Source organism: Synchiropus splendidus, chromosome 13, assembly GCF_027744825.2.
Source record: "Synchiropus splendidus isolate RoL2022-P1 chromosome 13, RoL_Sspl_1.0, whole genome shotgun sequence".
In the NCBI taxonomy this organism is placed as follows: domain Eukaryota; kingdom Metazoa; phylum Chordata; class Actinopteri; order Syngnathiformes; family Callionymidae; genus Synchiropus; species Synchiropus splendidus.
The window spans coordinates 5,002,880-5,030,731 of NC_071346.1; the positions used below are offsets into that span (position 1 = coordinate 5,002,880).

At 46.2% G+C, this 27,852-nt stretch overlaps 2 protein-coding genes across 6 annotated transcripts in view; one reads left to right on the top strand and one right to left on the bottom strand.

Annotated features, from left to right (window-relative positions):
• Positions 1-10,376, top strand: part of LOC128769142 (zinc finger E-box-binding homeobox 1-like) — a 28,126-nt gene extending 17,750 nt beyond the window's left edge. For 2 of the 3 annotated variants that reach the window (XM_053882490.1, XM_053882492.1), the window contains exons 2-8: positions 2,234-2,416; positions 4,980-5,168; positions 5,765-5,970; positions 6,366-6,483; positions 6,702-8,383; positions 8,460-8,637; positions 9,132-10,376. In XM_053882490.1, the coding sequence (XP_053738465.1) occupies positions 2,234-2,416; positions 4,980-5,168; positions 5,765-5,970; positions 6,366-6,483; positions 6,702-8,383; positions 8,460-8,637; positions 9,132-9,700 (3,125 nt within the window). In that variant the 3' untranslated portion in view covers positions 9,701-10,376. Of the gene's footprint in view, positions 1-1,225; positions 2,133-2,233; positions 2,417-4,979; positions 5,169-5,764; positions 5,971-6,365; positions 6,484-6,701; positions 8,384-8,459; positions 8,638-9,131 lie in introns of those variants that run through there. The other variant, XM_053882491.1, reaches the window with a different exon arrangement.
• Positions 10,377-22,255: 11,879 nt separating this feature from the next.
• The window catches only part of LOC128769367 (contactin-associated protein-like 4), a 51,923-nt gene continuing 46,326 nt past the window's right edge, over positions 22,256-27,852 (bottom strand). For all 3 annotated transcript variants that reach the window (XM_053883029.1, XM_053883030.1, XM_053883031.1), the window contains 4 exons: positions 25,946-26,033; positions 24,150-24,368; positions 23,480-23,551; positions 22,256-23,348 (listed from right to left, as the gene is read on the bottom strand). In XM_053883029.1, coding sequence (XP_053739004.1) covers positions 23,152-23,348; positions 23,480-23,551; positions 24,150-24,368; positions 25,946-26,033 — 576 coding nt within the window. In that variant the 3' untranslated portion in view covers positions 22,256-23,151. The remainder of the gene's footprint in view (positions 23,349-23,479; positions 23,552-24,149; positions 24,369-25,945; positions 26,034-27,852) is intronic.

A 27,852-nucleotide genomic window follows, 5' to 3' on the forward strand; every position in this document is an offset into this window, starting at 1 on the left:
TTCACATTATGTTCAACTGTATTGTATTTTATTATTCTAGCAAATTTTTACTCTTTAATTCTAAACAATTTTTTACACTTTGATTAACAGCTGAATTATCTTATTTTTTTAAAAACATATAAATGTAATATGATTTCTATTTATCTGAATATTTTGAAGTATTTTGCGGTTTTATATTTTTGTTGCACATTTTTTTAAAGCCATTAAAGACATTTTATGTTTTTTTTTCTCCAGTCACATTTTAGCTCTTCTCCTCGAGTTAAAATATATTTCTCAACATTTTTGTCCTTATCTCTTCATTCACTCATGATCACCACTCGAGACGCAGTGAAAACGACGTCACCAGTTTCCGAGCTTTGAAGAGAATGTGGTCCACCTGCGCGTGTCTGCTGGGAAACCAACTCCCCTCCGGTCTATTCCTGGTTTTCCTCAAGTGTCCGGTGCGCGGGTTGACCTTTGAGCCAGATACCTGCGATGCGTTTGGCTGGCCGGTCACGTGATCTGGCGTGGGGTCAGGAGCTCTGCCTGTAGTCCGGAGAAAAACAACTTCTGATCCAGTCAAACGAGTCACTTCTGAAAGGATCGCTGCTCATTCTCTCTCTAAATAATGAAGCGAGCGTGAGCTCGAATGATGATTAATAAATGCGAGTTTACTCGGGAAGACAAGATCCTGCCGTCTAGACTTCAGCCACCCCGCCTCTTTTCAAAGCCCCAGATGGAGGGGGAACAGTCGACCTGTCGTGATGCGGCGTGGGTCGCTCTTCAGCCGAACACACACACACACACACACACACACACACTCGTAAGAGAAAGTTGTGTGTCACGAGCGATGAGTAGCGTCGATGTTTCCGCACACTGCTGACATCTATCTGTCACTGCTGCTACTGCACCTGCTTGTGACGTCATTAAAAACGTCGCTTATCGTTTTTCTATTTTCGATGAAGAAAGTTCTTTCTTTATTCCAATTTTAAACGTCAATTTAGTTAACAATTTGTCTTGACTTAAATACAAAGACATATTTAATGTATGTATTTATCTATTATGCCACATGTATATTTCTTTTTTGGTCTGTTTTTGTGATCATTTTTGTTTAAATTTAAAGTTTTGAAATCATTGCTTTAAATTATTTTAGATAATGGTATAATATTTGTCCTCTTGAAATTAAAGCTATACTAATTGCTATTTTATTTATTTATATATATATTAACATTTTGATTCTATTTTTATTTGTTGATTTTAAGGCAAGGTCATTCTGGAGTCTGTATCTTATTTTGCCTTTGTTAGTCGAGTCACTTCCTCATGTGGTGCTGGGCTGAACAAATCTGGCCGACTGAAGACTGAAGATGATGTACTGCTGCTGATTAGTTAATGGAGGGCAGGTGTGATCCACAATCAAGGAGAGAAGGAGGTCGCCATGACGACAAGACACACACACAGATCCACACTGATAACACTGCTGCTGCTCGTGTTCTCTCATCCAGGCTCCTCCTGGTTGTTGCTGAACCAGACTGGGTCGAGTTGGTTCTGGTTTACTTGAGGATCACGGGTGTTCTGGTTCAGTCAAACCAGGATTACAGTGGGTTGGGTTAAGTCGTGTAGTGGAGTCAGTGTGGGGTTGCAGTGGTTGAGGGTAACCTTGAGTTGTTTTTTTGTGAGTCCCTGAACTCTAGAAACTCAAAGGCAGCTGGTTTCTTTCTTCCATTCGTGTCAGGGACAGTTCGCTGATGATGTCATCGCGCATGACTGGCGGTGAGAAGAGTCACCTGCTCGCTCCCTCGCTCCTCAGGAGGGGTTGGTCCAGAACCTCTCGTGGTCTTGATGACCAGTCGAGTCGCAACAACAAACTGAGGGAACAAAGGTGCGCGGCAGGTGGAGTCACGGAATTAAGATCAAAGGAGGAAGAAGGCGACGAGGAACGCTGTGTGGTGCCTTCAGATGGCTCTGAGTGACAGGATGAAAGACGCTGGAGAATATTGCTGCGATGCAACAAAGATGGGGCTCGCAATGAAACCCTTGCTGGCGTCTGTGGGTCAGTGCAGAGAACACTTCCTCCTGTCAGGCTCCAGCGGTCCAGGAAGAGCTCATGTCGGACGGTCGGGTTCAGATTAATGTCTTTGAAGCCTTTCTGTCAGGTTTGTTTAGCTCGTGTCTGAAGTCACTTCTGGCAGCAGATGATTCATCTGCTTCACAGATGTTGGTCAGACTCGTCATCTTCTGCTCTCTCGCTCCGCAGTGACAGACTTCAACAATGGCTTGGAGGCCAGCTCTGACTCCGACGATGACGACAAGCTACACATCGTGGAGGAGGACCAGGAGTCTAGCAAGAGTCCGCCGGACACCGAGGAGGGCGCCGCCAAGGACACCGCCGCCGCCGCCACCGCCAGAGCGGCACCCGTCAACGGGACCTGGACCAAAGGTAGGACGTGAATAGACGGGGTTTCTGCGGCCGTGAAGCTCGCGTGAGAGAGTAGAGGACAACTTCCTGTTTCAGCCGTCATGAGTCTCCCCATCAGTCACAGCACGTGAATTACACGTGTAGTGAAGTAAGAAATTACAAGTGGATTCTGACAGAAAACTACTGGGGAGAGAAGCAAAAAGCCACAATCACTGAGGTGATGAACAAAAAAAGTTTGACAGCAGATGAAAGATGAGCTTCTGATACCTGTGTCGACTGAAACTGGAAGCTACTCCTCGTGTCAGGACTGCACACACACACACACACACTCACACACACGGGATGCTCTGCAGCAGTGAAGCCTTCTGAAGCTGCGGTGTCAGCAGACTTGATTGATTGACAGGTGAACACACACATCCTGAAGCCGGGAGAAGGTGAGTCAACGTCCCGTGCAGGAGAGGTGGGAACAGAGACCATGTAAGGCCTCGTCCAAATGGAGAGTGTCACTTTGTGGCTTGTGTTGTAATGGTCATGGGTTTTTTTCCCTTCTTTTTTGTATCTTTTAAATGCATTTTTTTGTGATCTCACCCCACAAAGTTGACTTTAATCCTTTTGTCATCAACTTTATAATGTTCCATTTTTGGTTTTCTTTTTAGTGACTTGATGACGCCATCTTTTTTTGGAAAGATTTTTTTTAATACAGAGTTTAAAGGCTCTAGCTGGGTGGAAGGTTGCTGCGCTTCTGTGGTGATTTCCAGAGCCTGTTGAACCCACCTCCACCCCTGCCTCCCCCTCATACCTGCTCCGCACCTGTCCTCCCTCCCTGAGAGACATGAATCTGAGGCGAGGGAGCGACAGGGAAAGTTGCTGAGCTGAAATATTTCACGAGATTTTTGGTGGATGGTTCTGCAGTCTGGCCCGCACTGCAGCACCGATCCATCTCGCCTCGTAAAGTCTGAGCGAATTCACAGTGACGGGTTCTGGCAAGGTAGAGACCAGCGCTGTGTGTGTGAGTGAGTGAGTGTGTATCCTGTTTTCATTCCACTCTGATGTCCCACACGTGTGTTTCTCTTCTGGTCTTGACGGCGAGCTTTTTCACTGTGGTGGGAAAATATGCAGAGAAGTGTATCAGTTGGTGAAAGAGGGAGGAGGGGATCAGAGGGGGGAGGAGAAAATGAAAGTTGGAAAAAAAAGAAAAGCTTGGGGGCGAACATGTATTGTGGGAGAGGTATAAAGGGATTGTGGAGGAGGATGTTTACAGCTGTAAGCTGTTCCCTCGGATTTGCCAGAAGCCGACATCTTCATACTGAAACAGCTGAGCCTGCTGCTGCATGTGTGTGACATCTGAAAACACTTACGGCCCTGTAAACCTGCCATGGAGTCTCTTCACTTACACAATAATGGCACCCTATAAAAAGAACATTTTATGCATGATTTTATTGGCACATCCTATCTGTTAAGTTCCTATACCTTTTATGTTTATTAAGTGACTTTGTTGCGTCTGTCAATTCGGTCCCACCCCTTACTAACAATGCTGACCTTTAGCAACCAATAATGTTTTTTTCGTTCAATTTGACTTTAAATCAAACTAAAGCGATACAATGCTTTTATGGATATATATAATATTTTTAATGATACACTACACCAGGGGTGGCCAACCAGTCAGAGGCTAAGAGCCACATTGTTTTACTTTGTTGCTGAAAAGAGCCACATCCTACAAATATGTAAGGTTGTAACGCTCAACCTGAACAGCTGGTCACGTGACTGAGCGTCAGTATAGCGGTTAAAGCACATCCCTGTGTCTCACAAGGTTGATGGTTCACGTCCAGCGTATGTCTCTTGTGCATGCATTTTTAATATTCATACTTTTTACCGTGATCCTCCTTGAAATATCAAGCGATGTAGATGCACTACACTGATATTAAAAAACATAATTATCAGTCCCTTGTTGATATTCCGGGTAGAAAGAAACAAACAAAGGCAGTTCCTATCTCCAATTGCAATTTATTCCCTTTACTGTTTCACCACTGTGAGTGTGACTTTATATCAAAATACCAACACATTTTTCTTTTTTTTTTTCTTTTTTTAAATTTAATCTTTATTTTAAACGTCATTATCGGTTCCATCTTGGCAGTGTAGGGAGAGAAAATCAAAATTAGTTCCCGTATTCTAATGATATTTTATTGGCGTGTTGCATTGTTTCGTCGTGTAATTGTTCATAACAGAAAGTGAACTGTATTTTATGTATATTATGGAGCCTGCACACCATCTAGTGGCGGTACCTTATAAAGCAGCCAATGTTCACTGAACAAAAGTGCCGCTTTTATGACTGAAAATGCGCTTTTATTGAGTTTAAATGTCTTATTAAAACGCTTTATTCCCGCTTGGTTCAGTCTCAGAAATGGTCTTTACGACTTTTAATACCAGGAATTTACTTTGATTGTGTGAATGAATAGAGCGGCGTTACCGCAGCAACGGAGGAAAAATGTTGCATTTTTTGGGGAAAAAAAGTTTTGTTCCAGTAGAGAGCTTGTGAGACTTGAGGCTGTATTTTAAATCTTGTCATAATTTGTCTCCCATTCAGTGAAGAAAGAGAGTTTGTCTGAGGGAGAGGACGATGAGGAGGACGAAGAGGAGGACGAGGAAGTGGAGAAGGATGTGAAGGACTCTCTGGTGGAGGAGATTCTGCAGCAGGCAGACACGGCCATCATCTACCCCGAAGCTCCTGAAGACGAGCAGAGTCCCGCTGAGACGGGAGGAGCAGATGAAAACGGTGAGAACAGAGTTGAGCTCTGGTGGTTCTGTCTGAATAACAAGTCATTGATATGCAAAGAAGAAGAATGTAAACGCTTCTCTGTGTCAATGCAGAGTTAAGAATGTCAGCTACAACCCATGAGATTTATGAAGTAGTATATGATTCTCTTTGTTTAAGTAACAGTAGTCTATTTTAATTTAATAAAAGGAAGTGAATTATTTGACAGATACTTATTTAAGACGAGAGCGGAGGACTTTTAAGGTGAATTCCTTTTTTTATACTAAAATGTTTGTGAATCAATTAAAGACAAGAAAGCTTTAGAATGTATGCTGCTGAAATTATATTATTTCAACTGCCAGGTAGGACATACTTAAATAATAAAATATTGAATTATAATGTTATATATCTTTGTATTAATGTTAATTACAAAAAATACTGTAGTGGATTCATTATTTTCATTAAACGTTTACATTAAAAAAGTCTTTTTACTGCTGGATTTCAATACTTTTTAGTGATTCAATTCACCAAAATAAGAATTCCAGTTTAAATATCCACGATCAAGAGACTGTGAGAACTGTGATGTCCATGTGACGGCGAGCGTCTCTGCGCCACAGGAACGCCGGACTCTTTCTCGCAGCTGCACGTGTGTCCCTTCTGCTCGCGCGGCTACAAGCGCCACGCCTCTCTGAAGGACCACATTAAGTTCCGGCATGAGACCAGCGACGACAACTACAGCTGCTCGCACTGCAGCTACACCTTCACCTACCGCTCGCAGCTGGAGCGCCACATGAGCCATCACCGTGGCAACAAGCAGCAGCAGGTCAGTCTGCAATGTGAGGCTGTTCTGTTCATAGCTTAGCGTCCGGTATGCAGTGGACTTTCACTGCCAACAAATAAATCACACGGAGGGTCCCCCTCGAGATTTTACACCCAGAAACGTCCCGGCAGATTCGATTCAGACGTCCCAGAGCACATTAACACGCGGATGAGGCCGCTATGTTTGGCGACAACACCTGGCCAGGTGTGACACGCCTGGCATCAGTCTGCTAACAAGCCGCTAACAACCTCCCGGGGGTTTTCACCCCGAGTCTCTGCAACTTCAGCAGAAGTCTCTTCAGCCGGCCTCCTCGTCTGAACTCAGGAACTCAAGAAGCTCTCCTCAGATGTGCTTCAGATGATGTGTGTGTCTTCATGTTGTTGTCAATTCTTCCACAGCATCACGTCTCTCCAGCGTCGACCACCATCACAGGAACTCGCAAATTCAAGTGCACGGAATGTTCCAAGGCCTTCAAGTACAAACATCACCTGAAGGAGCATCTGCGCATCCACAGCGGTCAGTCTCTCCCTCCGTCTTCATTGGTGCCTTGGTGTTAATATTGGTGTGAAAAATTATGTCTATATTCTAAGTGGCAAGTATATAAGTATATATACTTTTGTAACAGCTGCTACCGAGTCATTCCAACATGTTTCTTAGTGAAGCTTGAGTTAGCGTGTGAAACTGTTGGGATGTTAGAATTAAGACCGAGTCGAATGTGTGTGTCTCTTTTCCAGGTGAGAAGCCGTACGAGTGCTCAAATTGCAAGAAGCGATTCTCCCACTCCGGCTCCTACAGTTCTCACATCAGCAGTAAAAAGTGTCAAAGTGCTGCAGCCAACAACGCGTCACGGACGTCAGCCAAACCCTTAGCCACCATGTTGGCTGCTCCCCTCTCAGTGGCGCCGACCGCCATCCTGGTCCGAGACAAGGTGGACAGCAAACCTCTGCAGGAGCAGCTGCCCGTCACCCAGATCAAATCAGAGCCTGTGGAGTACGAGTGCAAGCCGGGGGCGCCGGCCACCTCCGCCGCTCCTAACAAGCCGGTCAACGGCGGCGCACCGCAGACGACGGTGGCAGCGCTTCCTCAAGGCGTCGCCATGGTCCTGCCCACGGTCGGCCTGATGTCGCCCATCAGCATCAACATCAACGACCTGCAGAACGTGCTGAAGGTGGCGATGGAGGGGAACGTGCTGAAGCAGGCTTTGGGCTCGGCCAACGGCCTGGTGACCCCGGGGAAGCAGGGCATCGTGCTGCAGCAGCCGCAGCAGCAAATCCTCAGCCTTCCGGCCTTCGTGGACCACGACGGTACCACCAAGATCATCATCAACTACAGCATCAGCCCGACCGCCGGCACCGCTCCCACCACCCAACCAGCACCACTAGTCCTCAAAAACAGCCTTCCTGTTCCGCCTGCGGTCACCACGGCGGCAGCCCCCACCCCAAGCAAAACAGGTACCACCCCCGCGCCCCAGGCGGCGGACCTCAGCCGGGTCAAAGTCGAGCCCGAGTCGCCTGTCACCTCAGAGAAGGAAGCCACCAGGCAAGCTGCAAACACTGTAAAGACGGAGCCCGCAGAAGCCGACGAGCCCGGCTCATGTTTACTGTGCAACGACTGCCCGGACGACCTGGAGGCGCTGCACCTGCTCCAGCACCGCAAGGCTGCCAACGGCGAGGCGGTGGACTCTGCTGCTCTGGACCCGTCCTTCGCCACGCTGCTGAACGAGGCGGGCGTGACGCTGGAGGACCAGCCTGTGGACGACCCGCTCTCGCTCCTCAAAAATCACTTTGCTTCCAACGCCAACCCCGGCGAGGGGGAGCTGCTGGAGATCTCCCAGTCGGTCAGTGTTCCTGTGGACGTGGTCCGGAAGTGGTTCGCCAAGAGGAGAGAGAAAAGCGAAAGCCAAAAGGAGACGGCGGCTTCCAAAGAGACTGAAGCATCTGAGGAGGTGGTGAAGGAAGGAGAGAAACCTTCGGAGTCTGTCAGCACTTCTCCGTCAGACTCTTCACTCGCTACCAACCAGGTGGTGATAAAGACTGAGCCAGAAGAAGCGGAGGCGGCGGACTCCCAGGCGGAGCCTCTGGATCTTTCCCTCCCCAGAGAGGTGGCCACCGCCCCCAGCGTCGCCCCCAGCGTCACCCCCGTAGCTGCCAAGCCACCTCTGAAACTGGCGTGCCTGACCAAGGGTCAGCTGGACGGCAAGACCATCTTTGTCACGGCTCCTCAGGCGGGCAAGCCGGTCAGCATCGTCTCCGCCGCGCAGCTGCCCACCCTGGTGGCCATCGCCGGGCAGGGCACGGTGGGCTGCCTCAGCTCCTCCACCAAGAGAACCATCCTCATCCCCCAGCTGTCGTACACCTACGCCACCTCCACCGGCGGCAGCGCCGGCGCCAAGACGGTCGTGCTCAACGGCCACAAGGTCGGAATCCCAACACGTTCCTGGGTCACTGTAGCTGATGTGGTCGTGTGTGTCTGATGGAGGGATTTGTCTGCAGGTGGAGAAGAAGCCAGACACCAAGTCAGAGCAGGCTTCACCGGCGCCGGACGAGCAGAGCGACCAGGACTCTCCCTGTAAGAAGCGGCGGCTGGAGAACGGCATCTTCCCCTGCGACCTTTGCTCCAAGGTCTTCATGAAGGGCAGCTCCCTGCTGCGACACAAATACGAACACACAGGTACTGACGCCGTTGTGTTGGATGAAAATCTCTCTGAGCTGAAGACGGAACTCACTAGTCACAGATGCTTAAGATGCTGTTCATATACTCGCTGCCAGATGACTCGGTACACACGTCGAAGGGTCAACACAGAGAACATATCACTAGTCAACAGTCTGTTTTATTGACTACACACAGGGACATGAGGGACTCAGAGCTTGAAACGGTTGCTGTTACTTCCTGTGTATCAGCGCGAGTCTGTAGGACTCACTCAGGTCTGTTGGACTCCACACAATTTTCATTCTATTCCTGTTGACTTTCTCTGAGTCTCCAAGAAACAAGTGCCTCCCTAAGAGTCTCTCTCTGGTGGAGACTAGAGTCATGAGTCAAGTTTTAGATTAGACTCTTAATGCGGACCTGGGAGTCAGTAACAGATAATCAAAGTCAGTGAAGAAATGGATTCATGACTCTGTTTGCTGGTCTGCAAGTGACATGTCAACACCTTGTGTCTGCAGGGAAGCGACCCCACGAGTGCCCGGTCTGCCTGAAGGCTTTCAAACACAAGCATCACCTGATCGAACACTCGCGGCTGCACTCGGGCGAGAAGCCGTACCAGTGCGACAAGTGCGGCAAGCGCTTCTCCCACTCGGGCTCGTACTCGCAGCACATGAACCACCGCTACTCGTACTGCAAGAGGGAGGACACCAGCCCCGAGCCAGACTCCGCCTCTGGCGCCCTGCAGTCGGAGCTGGGGGACGGCTCGGTGGACGGGGGACTGCTGAACAGCTGGACCTCCATCCTGCCGCCGCAGACGGACTCTGACGGGCGGGAGACCGAGGAAGAGGAGGACGAAGAGGAGTACGTAGAGGGGGACGAGGCTGTGTGCATGGACGACATCCGGGTGGTGCAGGTGGACGACGGGGAGTGTGAAATCTACGAGGAGGACTTTGATGAAGGAGAGGAGACGGGCGAGGTGGTGGAGGTGGAGATGGGGGAGGAGGAGGAAGAGGAGGAGGAGGGAGGAAGAACAGACTGTGAAGCAGACTTGGACAAAAGCATCAGGGAGCCGGACGACGCCAAATGAACCTCCTGGGCTGGTGAGTGGGACTCCGGCGCCGCCTGGTCCAAAACGGTCCACTACTGTGTACAAACACCCCGGCGTGCCTGAAAACGAAAAAGAGAAAAAAAAAAAAACATCCTTTTTTTTTCTTGTGAAGTTTAACAAAAATATCAGTGTTAAAATTGTTTATAGAAGATTTTAAACTTTGTTAGTTACTGAGACGGTTGTTTGTTTGTCATGGCGTCAGTGTTACTAACCTTTAGATCGGAACCTGTAAAGTTATTTCTAAACCTTTTTATTGCCAATGTCTCCGAGAATCAGTATTTTATTGAGTTCTACGAACAAACCTGTGCACTACAGTATTCCTGTGCGGATACACGTACGCCCTTCAGTGTTACTCGCGTGTTACCGCTAGCGACACGTCGTCGACTGTGTAGCCTTTTGCTAGCGACCGTTTTAGTTGACTGTTAGCCTTAAACGAGGGAGGGGCGGGGAGGGAGGGGCGGGACGTGACCGCGGCTTCAGTATCACCAAATCAGTCCTATCAGGGAAGTCAAAAGCCAGCAGGGGGCGTCTTTGGCTCTGAAAAAAAACCCATGCGCCTCTTCGTAACGTGCTCCGGATGTCGCCGGGTTGGTCTGAAGCGAGGAGCCGCGCGACGCCTCCAGCCTTATGCAAGACCGGTGTGCTGTTAAAGTGCCATTGAACAGTGTTTCTGTCGCGTGTAGCCGCTGTCTGTTACCCACGTTCACTCATGTTTGTTCCCTCACTTTCATCAAACCACTTTCACATCCACCTTTGCTTCTTTGAAAAAAAGAGTTTTCACGTTTGCTCTGTGGGACGAGCAGCGCCCCCCTGTGGTGATCCAAAGTGCAGATGAATGATGGTCATTATTTTCTGCAGCTTTAAAATAAAATGAAATATTATGTGAGTGATCATGTTTTTAGGTTCACTAATAACTTTTGCTTAAGTGTTTTTTCCCTCTTTTCTTTTTTACATGAAATAATTTGGTTTCATATAAGATTAAAAGTCAAATTAATGGGTGAGCTTTGACCTCTGTGGCTCCTCCACTAACACAACACCAAAGGTTAGTGTACATAAATGATGTGCCATTTGTTTCGCTTTGATTTATATTTCTAATAATAAAAAAGAATAAACCTATTCAATGCCAGATGCCAGATTTGACCAAACCTTAACTCCAATTTTATATATGAATTTTAAAATAACACCAGTGAGTTTTCAGGGTTTTATTTTGAAGAATGTCTTCAGAAAAAAATGCACTGTGATTAAAAAATTTCCATACATCCTTGAGGAGCACTGATTGTAGCATTATAATATAAGAAAAGAAATTGAATTATTTGGAGATGAAAAGAAGCTATTTTCGCAAAAATATTTTAAATAAATAGATAAAAATCTAAAAATAACGGTTGCAAAATATGGGTAAAATTGTCACAAATCTATCTGACAATAAATGACATTGTTATGAATGTTAAAAATTAAAGAAATAAAAATTAGATTTCGGGAACAAACACGAGTGAACAGTTTACCAACCAGTGTTTTCAAGGTTTTGTACCGTTTTTTTTTGTTGTTGTTGTCAGTATTAACTTCACAGATTTAGTTGCTTTTTTTTTCATATTTATGTTTTTATTTTTATATTTTCTGTCGAGTTATTTATTACAGTGTAGTGAACTTGTAGTCGACTTGATACGATAATATATTTTAGTATGAAAAGCATCCTGGAGACGGGCCAGTTGTTTAGTGCTCGTCTTAAAAACATAAAAAAAGCTCTAAAAATCTGGAACGTGTACTCGGCCTGTCGACGCCACAGATGGACGTGTTGCGTGTGCATCTTTGTTATGAAGCTACTGAAACCCTGTGATTTTACAAAGCATGTTTTGATGAAGGATCTTGTGATGAAGACGTTGCTCCTCTTTTTTATAGTTATTTCTGAAGCCAAATTCAAGTGTTCCTTTTCTGTGCCAACCGTCGAGCGCTGCACCCGTCTGTCGTCCCTCTGTACATCCACACCCCTCCTTTTTCTATTGTATTTAGTTCTCTCCATTTTTATGACTCCCTGTCACAATAAAAAAAAAGTATTATGACGTCATTGCCGAGTCAGTCATTTAACTTATGTTCACTTTTCAGTCGCTTGTTTTGGTGCAGTACGCTACTCCGCCACATGAAGGCGCTCGTGTCTTGTTGACAGTGAGGTGACGCTGCTGTGGCGCTCACGTCTTCACCTCAGCGGGATCTGAGTGTTGTCACGTTCATCCATTCATCACCCATTCATTCACTCAGCCGGTCATCCAGCTTACCGATCCTCAGCCGGACGATCACGTGACCTCGCGTGAGGTCGTGGGCAGAGGATACAAGCGAGAATGCGAAGTTTGACCTGCAGGTGGCGCCAGAGCTGCAGCAGTCGCGTGAAACAGAAACAGCTGACAAGTCTTCGTTCGCTCCGAATATGCAACAGTATACAACAATATAAGTTTTATACCCTTCAATCCCCTCCGGCAGAATTCAGGAAAGTTCCAGGACAAGCACAGTTCCCTCGTCACGCTGTTGTTGTAAATGAAGGCGGTAAATATTCATGAGGTTTTATAAATAATACAATAAAATTGATAAAGGGTTTGCTCGCTGCTTTTACCCCTTGAATCCATTTACATTCATTTGAATCCTAAAAATCCTCTCCTCACCTCCCCGGCAATATTATGCGTCGCGATATCCCTTGTATTTTTCTGTTTATTATTATTATTATATTATTATTATTACGTTTTGTTCATTATTGCACGTTGTTCCAAAGCACTTTCCTGGTTGGTAGGATCCTCACTCACCTTGGCAATAAAAAAATAATACACAATGAGGCTGAGCTCGCTAGCGCCCCCCTGCGTCTTCACCTATGTCGGAATTCGAAGTTTCCCCCTCTTCAGCCTGGATATGGTTGGACAAACTTAAAAAACACTGTTACCCAAAAAGCAACACAAACTTTCCCTATTACATAAACATTTATAAAATAGTGATAAAAATCTAAACACTTTAAAAATAAAATAAATCAGAATCAGAGTCATGAGCCTAATGATGCTACTGTTTTGAAAGCTTAATCCTACTACTACTACGACTAATAATAATAATAATAATAAAAAGAACATGCAATATTCCTTTCTCCTTAAAAACAAAAAAAAAACCCCAATATAATCCAGTAAAATTTTGGGAAAAACTATATATATATATATATATATATATATATTGTATTTTTAGAAACACTTTGGTTTTGTATGTTTTTGTAGCACAGATTTAATATATCTTCAAGGTCGTCGCTGGCGTGTAAATAGGCGGAGTCCCAGGTGAAGAATATAGTAGCCTGTTATTGTAGTCGTAGACAGTTTGACGCCTGCTTTCTTGAATCCTGTGAAATATTAATTTGGTGGCATCTCTGAGCCCGGGTGTCAAACACAGCTAATGAAAAAGCTCTTTCATTCCCGTTTTCCAGGGGAAGGCAGGTCAACAGGAGCCCAACACTCGGCAGCTGTCAGCGGCCGCGATGTTGTTGGCGGAGCGCAGACGGAAGCGGACCATCTCAACAACAACAACAACAAGATGGCCGCTCGCCGTCTGCAGCAGTGAAAGTCATTAAAACTCATTTCACGCCGCGACGCCTCCAAGCTACGGCGCCGTTTGTCACAATTACGCGAAGAACTTCGGTGACCTCGCTCTCGACGGCGGCAGTAACAAGTCCGCCGTTGGTTTGGAACACTCCACCATGTCTTGGTTTGGCTTGGTTCACGGCGTCGACCTCAAATCTTTAGACGTTTGAAACAGGTTTGACTTTTAAATCGAACGCTATTTCACACTTAAACTGGGCTTTGATCTTTGAGACTTTTTCATCACATGACCTGCTTCATTAATTCAGACTTTTTTGAGAATGTTTTGCTTCTATGACTGAATTGAATGTAAAATATGTTGTTGGTAAATGCTGGTTTTACTGCTTTACTTGTTATATTAACATTCAAATTTGGATTTTTTAAAATCAGACATTCAAGTCAGAATCTGGATCTTTTTTTTAAACATAATTCCATGAATTTGTTCATAAAATTTGACTGTAACCGTGAGACTCATTTTTCTAGAAGATATAAATTTTTTTACTGTAATTATATATATATATAATTACAGTAAAAAAAATATATATATTATATATATATATATATATATAGACTGAAGTGCTTAATTCAGAGCTTTGAACTAGTGACAATTTTCAAGTCTATCTCCTCTGTCATGTTTGACAATAAGACAATCACTTTTTTTTTCACTTTTTTAAAGTTTTAAGTATGAAAGTAAATCAAAGGCAACAGAGGAAACCATGCAAAATGTAATACTCAAACATAAGCGTCACAAAAACAGAGAAACTGATATGACAGTTAGAAAACTTGAAATTTGATTCATATTAAGAATTATTACTGTTGAAAACAAGAGACAAAATTATCGTAAATATTTCAATACCTATCCAACGTCTGAGAAGGTAATGTCATCTAAATTCCAAAATGAATCAAAACTGTTCCACTTTATTGAATGATAAATGATAGATGAAATATTGATTGATTCACTTTTCCCTTCATTTTTTAAATGTGTATTTGAGTTATTTACATTTCTATATTTGAGCTCTTGATTTCTGTGAGCAGTGAGTGTGTTGCTCTTCTATCTGAGACACCGATAAAGCAGTAGCAGAGTCAGGGGGCCCGCCGGTGGCCCCTGGGCCCCGCCGCACCGTGAAGCTGCGTGTGTCGTCGGTGGACTTTTCCAGTGCTGCGTCAGTAAACATCATTAAAAAGCCGTTAGCGGCACGATGAGGTGGTGGTTTGCCGCTGCCGAGTCGTTAGCGGAAAGCTTTATTCAAAGTTGCAGCTTTTACAAACTTTAGCAGAAGTTATTAGCTTCCCGCCGCAGCTCATTAGCCTCCTCTCTCTGACTCACACGAGACCGAGTCGGTTCCCGTCCGCAGAGCCTCCCGCCGCTTCGCGCCGACCCACTTCTGCCGCCGCCCAGATCAATAATTCAGGCTAAACGTGCGCGTCAGAATATCAACGCCGCTCAGAAGCTCTAGCTAAAGCTGAGCGTGGAGCCCCGGGGCCCGGCCCGCCGCGCCTCAGAGCCGGGTCCTCGCCAGTCCTCCTCCTCTCCAGAAGTGTCCATCAGCGTTCGGGCTCCTCGGGCAGCAAAACCAATTATGTTCTGCAGGTCGACTGCGAGTTATCAGACGGTTTTCATTTTCTTCTGCTGCCTCCAAAACAATCTGCTCCTCTGACCCGTGTCGCCAGGTCAGACAGAGAGGAGGCGCTGCAGGACACCGCCGGCCTCCTTTGTTTGTTCCAAAAACTCCCCGAAGGAAGCCTCGCTTGGATCCGAACACTTTTCTCCGTCTTCCTGCTGTGACTCTGCACTGCTACGTTCATGACTCGTGTCTCGACTTGAACCAAGTCGCCCCATCTTCACCTCTTTATCTTCTCAGTTTAGCTCACATTTGGTCACTAAAACGTGGATGAACATTTCTCTCTGTCAGTCCCTGCCAGTGTGAAAGATCAACATTCTCTTATTCTGAAATACAGGAACAGGAAGTGATGTCTGGTCGTACGGTGAGTCACGCCAGTGATTCACAACCTGTGAGCTACTAACTTGTCAACAGAGTGACATCACAGGAGGCAGAAACAGGAAGCGCTTCTAACTCATGGAATGAGGCGACTCAGTCATGTGTCTCGTCCTAGTCACTCGAGTTCCTGGACGAACTTCAAAACATGATTTTTGAAAAAAAAAGTGGATGAGTCAGTGAGTCGGACTCTGAACTTTGGCGAGAGGGGAAAACATTTCCCACATTAAAAGACAAACTCTGTATGGACTCTCTCTCTCTCTGACTCTGAGAGGAGCTTGTGAACAAATGACTCAAATGACGTCTGGCGGAGGCAGCGAAGACGAGACGCCGCCGGCGGAGAGTCGGGACGGAGATACCAACCGCCATGAAAGAACGACGAGGAGGAGACACTCAAGGTGAAATATTCCCAACTTCCACTTTGTCTTCCTGAAGTTTCTTTCCAATTTGCGCGGCGAGTGATGGATCTCTCCCAGTTCCTGCCGTGCTCCTCGCTGAGATCTCCCGGCTAGAAGTGACCTTCACTCCCCCGACTGCTGACGGATCGCTGGCTCCCTTCATTGTCTCAGGGGAGTCAGAGCAGAGCCACTGGAGTCCCAGCAGTGTCCCAATAAACTGAGCCACGACTCTGCGTCTCAGAAAGCCACATTCTCCTCTGACTCTGACTCACTTTTCTCTCCAACTGCGGCCTGACTTTTGGAATCCACAGTTCAACATCTTGGGTTGCTTGAGTCTTCAACAGGACTTGGCACGTCAGTCCCAGCGGTTTGAGTGGGTAACTACAGTGAGTCACTCAGTCATTGACTCTGTGTCTGTGGGTCTGAAATCTAGGAGCTGTCAGTGTCAGAGTAGCTCAGTGAGGTTGCCTCAAAATACTCTGAAGGACGGGGCGAGTACTCATGGAGCTAGTGAATACTCTGAGTCAGACTTGTGTTTTGAGGTGGTGATTGGGTCACTTTGGGGACTATAAAATGGTGAGTCACACACCTCCCAGTGAGTCACTTCAGGCACTAGAAATGGGGAGTCACACACCTCCGAGTAAGTCTCTTCAGAGACTAGATATGTGGAGTCATATACCTCAGAGTGGGTCACTTCGAGGACGAGAAATGGGGAGTAACACATCTCCAAGTGATTCACTTCAGGGACTAGATATGGGGAGTCGCACACCTTCAAGTGACTCACCTCAGGGACTACAAATGGAGAGTCACACACCTCCCAGTTAGTCACTTCAGGGACTACAAATGGGAAGTCACACACATCCCAGTGAGTCACTTTGAAGACTAGAAATGGAGAGTCACACACCTCAGAGTGAGTTACTTCAAGGACTACTAATGGAGAGTCCCACACCTTCAAGTGAGTCACTTCGAGGACTACAAATGGGGAGTCCCACACCTCCGAGCGAATCACTTCAGGCACTAGAAATGGGGAGTCACACACATCCCAGTGAGTCACCTCAAGGACTAGAAATGGAGAGTCATACACCTCCAAGTGAGTCCTCAAACCTGTATCCAGGTTTAGCCTGGTCTGCGTGCACATTAGCTCTGACACTGACACAGACTCTTATTCTGAAATACAGGAACAGGAAGTGACTCTTCATAGAAGAATGTTGGAGCTCGCCATCTGAGCAGAACTGATTCTTTGATTCACTGGTTTCTGTCTTCTCCGCCGGCTGCAGTCGACTGATAGTCAAGCAGAGCAGCGACGTGGCAACGAGCCTCTTCCTCCTCCTCTTCCTCACGTCATCTCTTTGTTGTTTCCAGCAACGACTCGTCGGCTAATCACCTGACAAGTTTGTCTTCTGTCGAGTCGTTTGAACATCACAATGTTGAATCTTTGAAGGAGAAAAGTTTGAAGCTTCTGCCTGAAACATCCACAGATGGAGGTCACGCGGACGGCGACATGTTTGAGCTCTTGTTTTCTGAGCGCGGCGGGTGAGGTGCATGATGGGAAGTCGCTCCGTGAAGAGTGGCGGCTGACAACGCGCCGATAAACCGCTGTGGATGAACCTCCACAGTCGACTCTGCTTTAATGAATCATCTTCTCCATCAACTTGAGCTGGCGAGGAATTTTGATGGATGACAGCGCTCCTCAGAAGCAAACAGTGTGTTTGTGCGTCATTATTCTCCGCGCTAATGATCCGCGACGGCGGCTCCAGACAGTCGGCGTGATGCTGGTAATGAAGGAGAGCGTTTCTTCTCCGCAGATCCTCAGATCAGTCGAGGAACACTGAGCTGAAAACAAGAGACACACACAGGCTTGGACTGTCAGAACCTCGGTGCCGCCCGAGCCAGTGCTTTTAACTCCTGAGTGGAAGAGCAACCTAATGGCTACAGTGGAAACCAACGTTTATACGCGTCTCCTCAGCGAAGCATTTGTTAGCATCACGGCAGTTAGCAACTTAGCTAACCCCTTCAGGCAGGCGGCTGTCAGTTTAAAGCGCCTCTGTACCTGAGACTCTCTGGAGAACCGAGCTGAAGGAGGGCGGCGGTGAAGGTGTGAGAGTTTTACGAGTCCTGGAATAGAAAAGTAAATTACGTATTGATGCGGTTTTACAAGGAAACATATGAGAGCTGCAGTTATTGGAGCGCTGCGGGCGCAGGGGCTGCCGCCGTATATCTCCAGCCGTGAGAAGGTCTGACAAGTGCACCGGAATGACCCGGCCGGCGCAAAATTAGGAGCTGCGGGACTCCGGGGAAATCATGGCGGGAAACTCTTCACCTCAGGATCCCGCAGCCGTTTACTTTCACTCATTTATGTCCAGGAGAAGTGAAGGAGAGCAGAGGGCGGATTTAGAGCTCCCTGGAGACGTTTGCTGAAGAGCAAATGATGCAGCTCAAAACTCATTTGGCTTCTTTTTGACTATTAGGGCTATATGAGTGCACCAACGACTCGAGTCAGACTCAATAATTGTAGAGTCACCGGCAAAAGATATCGAAAGAATATAGCTTCAAATCATGGATACGATTGTTGTGACAAGTCAAAAAAGAGAACAGAATTTGAGGTAAAGTAAAGACGTCAACTGGATCAAATGGAGTCAAGTTATTGGCAAAACAAAACAGCCTATTTTTTTTTTTTTTTTTTTAATTTTCCAACCACAAAATAAATAATAAATAACCCACAACAAAACGGATAAAATAAAAACAAAAAAAACCCTTGACAAAAACAATATAATTATAAAATATATCAAATACAATCCCATAACTGCTGAGATTTTTTTAATATTATATTTATTTATTTATGGTTCTTTTGTACATTTCTGCCATTTATTGATATGTTATATTTCCACCTTTTTTTGAATTCGTATTATTTTTATAACCAATGCTGAACATCGCAGAAATTTAAAAAATAATAATAATAAAGCAAGAAAAAATAAGTAAATTCAACAATTAACTGGGACAACAGCGAAAATATAATAAGATTTTTTTTTTTCTTAAATAGGCAATGGAAAAAAAATATATATATATATATATTATATATATATATATATATAAAAGGAAAAAATAATAACAAACTTTAAAAAAGCATATATAGAGGTTTCTTCTGTCAATCTATTTAAAAAAATGTATTTATGCACTTCAGCTCCAGAATTTCAAACTTTTGTTGAGCTTCTTTATTGTAGATTAAAAAAAAAAACAATCTGTTGTGTGGTCAACTGTGATGCTGACGTTGCTAATGCTAACATCTCTCAGGCGCTTCTCAGGCGTGTTTCGTCACCCAGATCTCGCAGTGACTTCAAACGCAAAGAGGTCAACATCCGCAGCAGCGGCGCGTCTCACTGCAGACCTGGACTCTTCTGTTCAGGTTTGTTAGTATCCAGCTCCGCCGTCACGTCCCGCCTGGATCCATATCTCCGCTCATCCATATTCAGGGCGGGCAGCGCGGCGGTCCAGCCGGGTGTTAAAGGTCGTCCCCTCCTCCGTGCTATTACTCACTTTGTATCCGTGCCGCACGCTGCCCCAAGGTCGCCGCGCCATGATGGATTATTAGTTTACAAGAATCTGAGCGGCACGAGACAGAGACCGATTCCTCGCCGCGCTCGGACGGAGGAGCTGTTTTTGTTCGGGGCTTTCAAAGTCGACGGTGGGCGAATGAAAAATGACTTTGGTCTCGCTCCACGGAGCCCAGTCGGGGCGAGTTCCAGCGCCGCAATCTTATAAAGAACGAGACGGACTCTTCAAGTGTCTTAGCTTGAGATGAGCGAGACTGGCAGCGCGGTGGGGCAGTGGTCAGTGCTGCGGCCTCTGAGCAACACCGTCCTGAGTTCAGCTTCTGCTCCACACATGGTTTCATCATCGGAAACCAAATGAACGCCGTCGTTTTCGGGAACGTTGATGATGGTTTCGCTCCGAGCCTCGTGAAAGCAGAGCCTTCCTGCTGATCCGCACTTCGTCGGCACATTAGCAAATATTTTGACGCCGCAATTATCTGAGGGGGAAATGCTAATGATGCCATCAAGGCGACTCATCTCTGCAGCTCAGGGCGCTGATCCGCTCTCACCAGCCGCCCCACACTTGTGGTTTTACTCCCACAGAGCTGCCTAAAAAAACCCGAACGCTAATGTGCCCGCTGGGAAAATTAGAGTCGGAAAACATGGAGGTTCATGTTGATGCATTTGTGGATGAATTATTCATGAGAGATTTATTTTCTATATTTAATGTTTCACCAGAAGACGTTCACTTAATCCGAGGTGAACACGGCGAGATGGAAAAGGCAAAATGGAATTCTCCACAAATCAAATTAGACTTCTGCCTGAAACGTCCACGGATGGAAGCAGCAGCAGGATGGTTGGTTCGACTTTTCAAGGCTGCACAACTTTGTCACAATGTTGAGCGGTTTAAATGGCGTCTTCTTCAGCAACAGAGGGTGATCCAGGTCCAGTCTTCTCTCCAATGTCTTCATTTCAATGTAGACGTGCACTCAGCTACTGGCGTTTTCGCTGTCGATGTTTCGACTGACTTTAACCTACGCCATTTTGAACTACACTGTTTCCTCTACTGAACTGTCTTCCGATGTGTCAACTTCCCACATTTTGACTTCCGATGTTCCAACTTCTGACATGTTGATTTTTGACGTAACTGACATGTCGACTTCAGTTTCGACTTGTCCAAAAAGTCTGATTTTGTATCATCTCAACTTCCGACATTTTCATTGCCGATGTTTAGACTTTCGACTTTTCGATATCCAACATTCCGACTTCCGACATCTTGAATTCCAAGTTTCACCATCTGTCACTTTGACTGACAATGTTTCGACTTCTGTTGTGCCAACGTCCGAACATACTTTGACTCCCAATGTTTTGACTTCCGACATCTTGACTTCCGATGTTTCAACTTGTGAAGTGTTGTCTTTGATTGATTCAACTGCAATGTTTCAACTTCTGACATGTAGATTTCTGAAGTACCTGACACATCGACTTCTGAAGTGTCAACGCACTACATGTAACATCGCAACTTCCGACATTTTCATACCGATGTTTTGAATTATGCCAATGTTTTGTCATCCAACAACCTATCTCGAATTCCAAAGTTACAACTTCTGTCACCTTGACCAACAATGTTTCGACTTCTGAAGCGTCAACGTACTTTGACTCCCAATGTTTTGACTTCCGATGCTCAGACTCTAAATGTTCGAACTTCTGTCATCTTGAGTTCCAAAGTTACAACCTGTGAAGTGCTGTCTTTCATTGTTTCGATGTAGGATGGAGGCGGGGTAAACGTCGATACGTGCATGTTAACTTGGCTGTACGGCACTTCTTGTTTTGCATAACACTAGCTGTGTTCTTTTGAAAGTGGAGGTGTTATCGGATAAGGAAATCCGACTTAAGATCCAACAGAGGAAGCGGACGCTAAAATTGAGTCTGTATTTGGCCACATTTCAGTGGCGCTCGTGTAAGTTCTTCCTCAAATATATAACTGAGATTTATGCACAGTCCAGCAGGGGGCGCTCTTTGAAAACCCTAGTGAGAATCTGATAAGCTCCTCGACATTCTGGCTGGTAAACAACATCTGCAGCATCTGATGGCGAACGGCGAAGCTGTTGATCTGATTCAAAACAGGAGATAAGAGAAGAAACACTCGTGCTCCCCCGTCGCCCTTTAGTCTCCCGTTTCTGCGCCTCATTAGCATTTGGCATCAAAACAGATGTCAGCGTTGCAGCACATAGGAGCTAAATTGGAAGCGGAGCTGCTCTCGAGGAAGAAGAAGTGACGGCGTAACGGCCAACACCCAGCCGGGACGGGCTGGAGACAAGAGAACACAGCTGCTGAAGAGTGACGCAGGAGCACTGAGTTGTGTTCGCAAACTGAAGAACAGTTCGTAAACCAAGTTCAGGTTAGTTTGTGAACTCGGACTGAACATATATATTCATGTCTTACTGAGTATTTATCATGGATATGCTTGCTATTGTACAGCTAGCTAATGCTAATTAGCATTGTAAGTCCTTCATCGCGGTGCCTCAGCAGGTTTTAGTGAGAGCAGAAGCCTTTATGGAAGTGGTTCCCTCCCACCCACCGCCCTGAGCTCCGCAGGGTGTTCAAGTGCTTCTTCATGTCTGGTGTACGTGATGCAGTCCAGCCTCCAGACTCTGCCTCCAGCAGCCTCCGGGAAGGTTGAGCTGCAGACCGCTTCTGTCGAGAGTGAAAGTGAAGGTGGAAAAGGAAATAAAACACTCGACACAGGAGCTAAAAACTCCTCAGTGTAAAAGATGAAATGGTCTTTGGTCGAGCTGTTAGCGCGGTGGCGGGCCAACGTCACGTCCTTCTTCCAGCAACTTCTCAGAAGAAAGCAAACTTCCTGATTTAGATCGCAGCTTCGTCTCCTGATGCAGTTTAGCATTTCAAACAGCAGCACTAGTCCCGGGCCTCGCTGTTGTGAGCCGAATCCCGAGATGAGAACTGCGGAGAAGAATCAGAGCAGACTCACCGAGAAGACTTTACTCCACATTTTAATATAAAATAGGTAGAAAAGAAAAGTTTCCAGGCGGGAACACGACTTCTGCGCCCAGAAACCAGCCGATCTTTCTCGCGCGTCTATTCACAGCATTTTGGTAACAACTGTTTTGGTGGGGAGTCGGTGCGTTTACCCATGAAAATATTCTTAACCGTAATGTCTGGAGTAGACGAGAAAGAAAACTGACACAACAGAATTCACAAATATTGAAATCCACATACATTTCATCGTCTTTTCTTTTGAACAGAAATTCAGTATAAAACACCTTCAAGGACACGTTCCTTATTTCATTGCTTGTCTTTTCCAGGGTTTACGGTGCTAACACCTATCAGCCACAAAGCTAATCAAGCAAAACTTTACACAAATATTATCTTACTTTTTCAACAACTAGCTTGACTGAGTTATCCTTTATCGGAAACGCCCTTAATGCCTGAAAGAGAGGAGCAAGAAAATTGATCGCATTTACATCGTAAAGTTTCTTTCTTGCCTGTCGGAGTAGGACAAATGACACGTCGCAGTTGCTTGTCTACTTGAGTTACGGAACTAGACTCGCTGTTAGCCACAATAAAAGCTTTTATAAAGGTGCAGTTATTTAAGATTCTGTACCATAATGTTTGGACTAGACAAGCAAGGACAGTTCATGAGTGTCACATTTCTGAAACACCTGTGTGTGAACGTCAAGTGTCCATCACGCGACGCAGCGTTGGTTTCCCCGTGTGTTCCACAGAAGCATCGTCCGTCCCTGTCTTTATCTTAAAAACACAGCAACATGTCGCCCCAGGATCGTACCGGGACGTAAGGGTGGTTCAGTATTTACACTCCAATCTTCACTGGGTGTGAATGTACAACAGTTTTGCCGTCCACTGTCTGTGCAGTGTCCTGAGGCCACGTCAAATAAAATACTCCTTTGGGTTTTGCCTGTGGGGGTTTTGGGGCTCCGTCTGGTTGTTGAAGGGGAACTCCTGGCTGTCCTCCGGCTGGACCTCCTTCACCTCCTGGGTCCGATACGTCTCTTTCCTCCGGTACAGGAACCTGGCGGCGACGGCCAGAGCGGTCAGAGTCACGAAGATGACCACGGCGATGATTCCTGCAGGGACACAGTCGAGGTGTTGACACTCCAATGACGTTGAGAGTTTTGAATCAAAATCATCTGAGAGAGAACCAACAGAGGCAGGGTTCTACATGTACGAGGGAGAAGAACAGAGAACGGTTCAGTACCTCCAATCAGAGCAGAGTCGGTCCTCATGGCATTGACTAGAGGTTGACCTGAACCCAGAGACCCCGACTGGTCTACAGCAGAGAGGAGGAGAATGAGAAGAGCAGGAGAAAATCTGAGGTGAAGGTAGATAAAGGTCTACATGGACTCATCAGATCTGAGCGGTCGTGTTGCTGCTCTCCACGTCACCTTGGTCGGGAGAAGAGCAAACCCACTAGGTCGGCTTCAGCTGAACTTCACGCAGCTGGGGCCAGAAACTGAATGCTCTGTACCAGGGTTTGGAGAAAGATTCTGGACATGGAGCTTGGTGAACCTCCTGGATGACTCAGGTGGAATCCAGGGGCTTGTGGCTGGGGCTTGTGGGGACCCATGGGAGCACCACAGTTCTGGATTGGGCTCAAAAATGTAAGGAACCTTGAGCTTTAGCTTCAATTTCAATTGCTTGGTGTTTCTCATGACTCCTCTAACTTGATGCACCGCCCTGGTAACCCCACATTCTTGGACCTTAGACCTCAAGGGTTGGTTCAGGAGGACCCATTCTCACAGCCTGTCTGAGGGGACATGCGGCCTCCCAGGGGTCATTCACACCCCCAAAGGGTGAGCTCCTCATAGATCTGTGGGGCCACACCTCCAAGTCCTGGAGGACGTGCAACATCTAAATTGAGGTTTTACCTGACAGTCGGTGGACGTTCTCCGCAGAGTAGGGGTCACCGGCCCCCGAGGACCCGCAGCTGGACTGGACCAGGGGCCCCGTGAGGACGACGGGGCTGCTGTCCGGGTGCAGCAGAGCAGCCTTCAGGGGACTGACGGAGTTGAAGTTGACCACCGACAGACAGCCGGTGAAGCCCAGCGAGGCCAGACGGGTCAGGTCCGGGTCCAGCGCCTCGGAGTCTGGAATCACACAATAATGGAAAATCACATGAAAGGAATGCAAATGGTCCAGAACTTTCCCAGTTTCATCATTTCAAAAGGTTTTCTCTGCGAACTTGAAACTTGTTTAATTTCACATTTCCATGGTTGGGCGCCGGAGCCGGTGCCGATTTCACGCTTCTAGACAAAATCATAAAGCTCTTAAAGTTGGGGTAACTTCTTAGCTTAATTAAAGCCATGAGAGGAAGTCAGAGCATCAGCCGTGTCGCTGGGCGGCAATAGAATGTGGGTCACCGTGACACAGCTGTGTCTCGACCCTGAACTTTGTCTGACAGGTCAGAACTGAGGACATCGACAGGTGCCTTTACTGTCCTGAAAATATCATACAAAGAAAAATCATTAAAAAAACAACGGAAAATATCGTTAATATTTTCTACATGTTCCATATTTTATTCTATTAATTTTATTTTTTTCTCTGTTGAAAAAAAAAAAAAATTACTGATACCACATGGAAGGAAATTTAAATCACAAAATGAGAAAAAAACATAATCATATTATCATAATAAATTTAGGACAAAGCAAAAAAATAACAGGCCTATCAAAAATTACTAAACTAAACATAAAAATAAAAACAACAATGAAATATGAGAAGTAATAAGAAATTACTTAGAAAAACCAAAGAGAAGAAAACAAATCAAAATGAAACAATATTTCACATTCATTTAAAACAAAGAGACGTCAAATTTATAATAATTACTAGATAATTACTTGAAATGATCAAAAGTAAAGACAAGATTTTGAAAGAAAAATATATATGAATATCTGTTTTGGATGACTAACAAAATACTATAAAATAATCGATTGAAAATAATTTCATGAATAAGAAAATAACACAAACAGGAATTAGAAAAATAAATAAATAAAAATAAAATTCCTTCTCCTTGTAAAAATAGCCACCATTTTACACTTCTCTATTTCGAGTTATTTGCCTCCATGTCAGTCAAAAGCCGCGCAGGAAGTGATAGACAAGAGTTGTGGCAGCAGACGAGAGGATCCTCCTGTCAGTAGCAGATGGTCATAATGATTTGGTGCTTCTGGACTGAGTTTATTTCCTTGTGAGCCACAATAAAACTTGTGTTTGTCAGGTCAGAAGAGTGATGTCCCCCCCCCCCTCCTCCATCCCGCCATCATTCAGCGCAGCAGCTGCGCCGGCCGACATCACCACGGTAACCAGCTGCATCGCTGTCTGCTCTCTTGACTGATAGGTGACGTTCACCGTGTCGGCTGGAGAAGCCGAAACTCTCCATGGGTCCATTAGTCAGGCTGATGGACGACGGTGGCGACAGCTGGAGACAGAAAATCCACTTCCTGCTGCTGATCTGCCGCACCGGTGTGACGGAGGGAGGAGGGGTCGCACGCGCTGACACGGACGGGTCAGTTCACATGTCGACCCTCGCAGCATCACGGAGGAACAGAAGATCTAGTGTGGAGCACCAGTGACTCACTCAACACATCTACAGCCGTGTGAGAGCCTGCTCCAGATGCTCCTCTCTGTCTGACAACTGCCATTTAAATTCAAGATTTGAAGCCTTGCTCACCATGAACTCGGCCCAGCACCAGCGACTTGATGGCGTTGAATTCTCCATCTGTTGTCAGGTTCAACTCCTCCCCAGGATTCTGGTCGATCTGAGAAGAAACCGAGTCATTAAAGCAGATTTAGAGTCACTTTTATTCAGGAGCATTGTGCTGCAGTGTCAGTGGAGAAGGTTAAACCTGGTCAATAGGTGAGGGACTCAGGTCTGCTTCGGATGGCTCGGCACAAATAGAAGTCTTAGAAGGATACATGAAAACAGTCTGTTCTTGTGAGTCAAACCACAGAGTTCCACCTGATGCCCATGCATCTGGATATGATTCACAACTCCAGGAAGTTAGAATTGCGAGTCACCTGAGGTCTGACTCAAATGCTGTTAAGAACAGTGAGTCAGAAAGGAAAATATTCTTGGGTGATGGAAGATACGGAGTGACTCACCAGGGGGAATTTCAAAAGGCATCTCCAGCAGGGAGGAGGCCACAGGGCAGACCCAGAGTCAGACCAGAAACTTGTAACAAATCTCTCCGCTCTGCCGAGTCAAACTGACTCGTGCGGTTTTCTCCTGGCCGATTAGCGTCAGAATGTAAGAATATCAGCGTGTAACTCATGAGAGTCTTTACTGCAGACCTTGACTCCCCACCACACAGTGAGACTCATTAAAATAACCATCCTGCTGAGCAGCCCAGATGAAACATGAAAGCGGTCCTGAACCACCGAGTCGATCTGAGGCAGAAGAAGTCTTGGATCTGATGTTTGAGTAACTGACACGCCACGGATGATGAGGATGAGGAGGATGATGATGGGCAGGAGAGCACACAGTGAGATTCTTAATTTATCTGGAGAAGTCAAAGCGCTGCGTGATATTACAACAGTCGAGATCAGTTGCATTAACCCCTGAGTCACAATTCAAATGACTTCAGTCATGTGACCCGACAGAAACTCACGGCCTGGACAAACTTAAGAGGAAGACAGTTGGACTCACAGAGTCCCACACATCTGCAGAATCCTCTGGTGGCACAGTGAGTCTCACTGGAGTCAGCAAAAACGTCCCATTTCAGGTGACTGCGACAGTGGCGGACGGCAGCGGCGGCTGCAGGAGAGTGGTGCGCGGGAGTCCCACTCGCCAGCGTCACTCTCAGACAAGGTCACCTTCTCCTTCAGCTCGTAAAGCCGCCCACAACCGGGCTCCAGACGAGCGTCGCCTTCATCTGTCTGCAGTTGGATTTGGAAATCATATTTGAAGTGTTGGCCCGGGGCTGTGGAGACGACAGGTTTTACCCAGCGTCAGATCGTTCATCAGTAATTAAAATTAAACTCTGGCAGTTGAGATTAACTGTCGCTGCCGGCGGAACGTTCACGACGGCGTTTGTTACCAGCTGACGAGGAAACGGCGTGATAGTGTTGGTGATGTTTATTGTTGGAGATGATTTATGGAGCTCCAGTGCTGGCTCTGCCCGTGGCCTCCTCCAGCTGACAACGGCTCAGTAAAGCGACTCAACCCGGTCGACCCATCACTCACAGAGCCCATATGTTACAACAAGGAGTCACACGTTCTGGGATGTTATCGTCCACCAGGGGGCACCGTCAACTCAGGCTGCCAGGTGTCGACTAGCCCAGCAGCATCTATTGACTGAACTCAGTGAGTAAGACTCATTGAGTCCCACATGTCAGAGCTACTTGTCATGAGATATTGTCACCAATAGCAAATCACATGATTCCCCCTGGGATCCTTGAGTCAGAGTCTTACAAGAAGGATGTACAAAACTGATTCACTTCCAAACCTGAACCTTAACATATATGTGAGAATGTACTTCCTCTCAACAGGGGTCACATGACAGGAAGTGAGTGGACCTTTGTACTGCAGCCATTAGCACCACTGTTCTCTGTTTCTAGCACCGACTTTATTGATGCTGG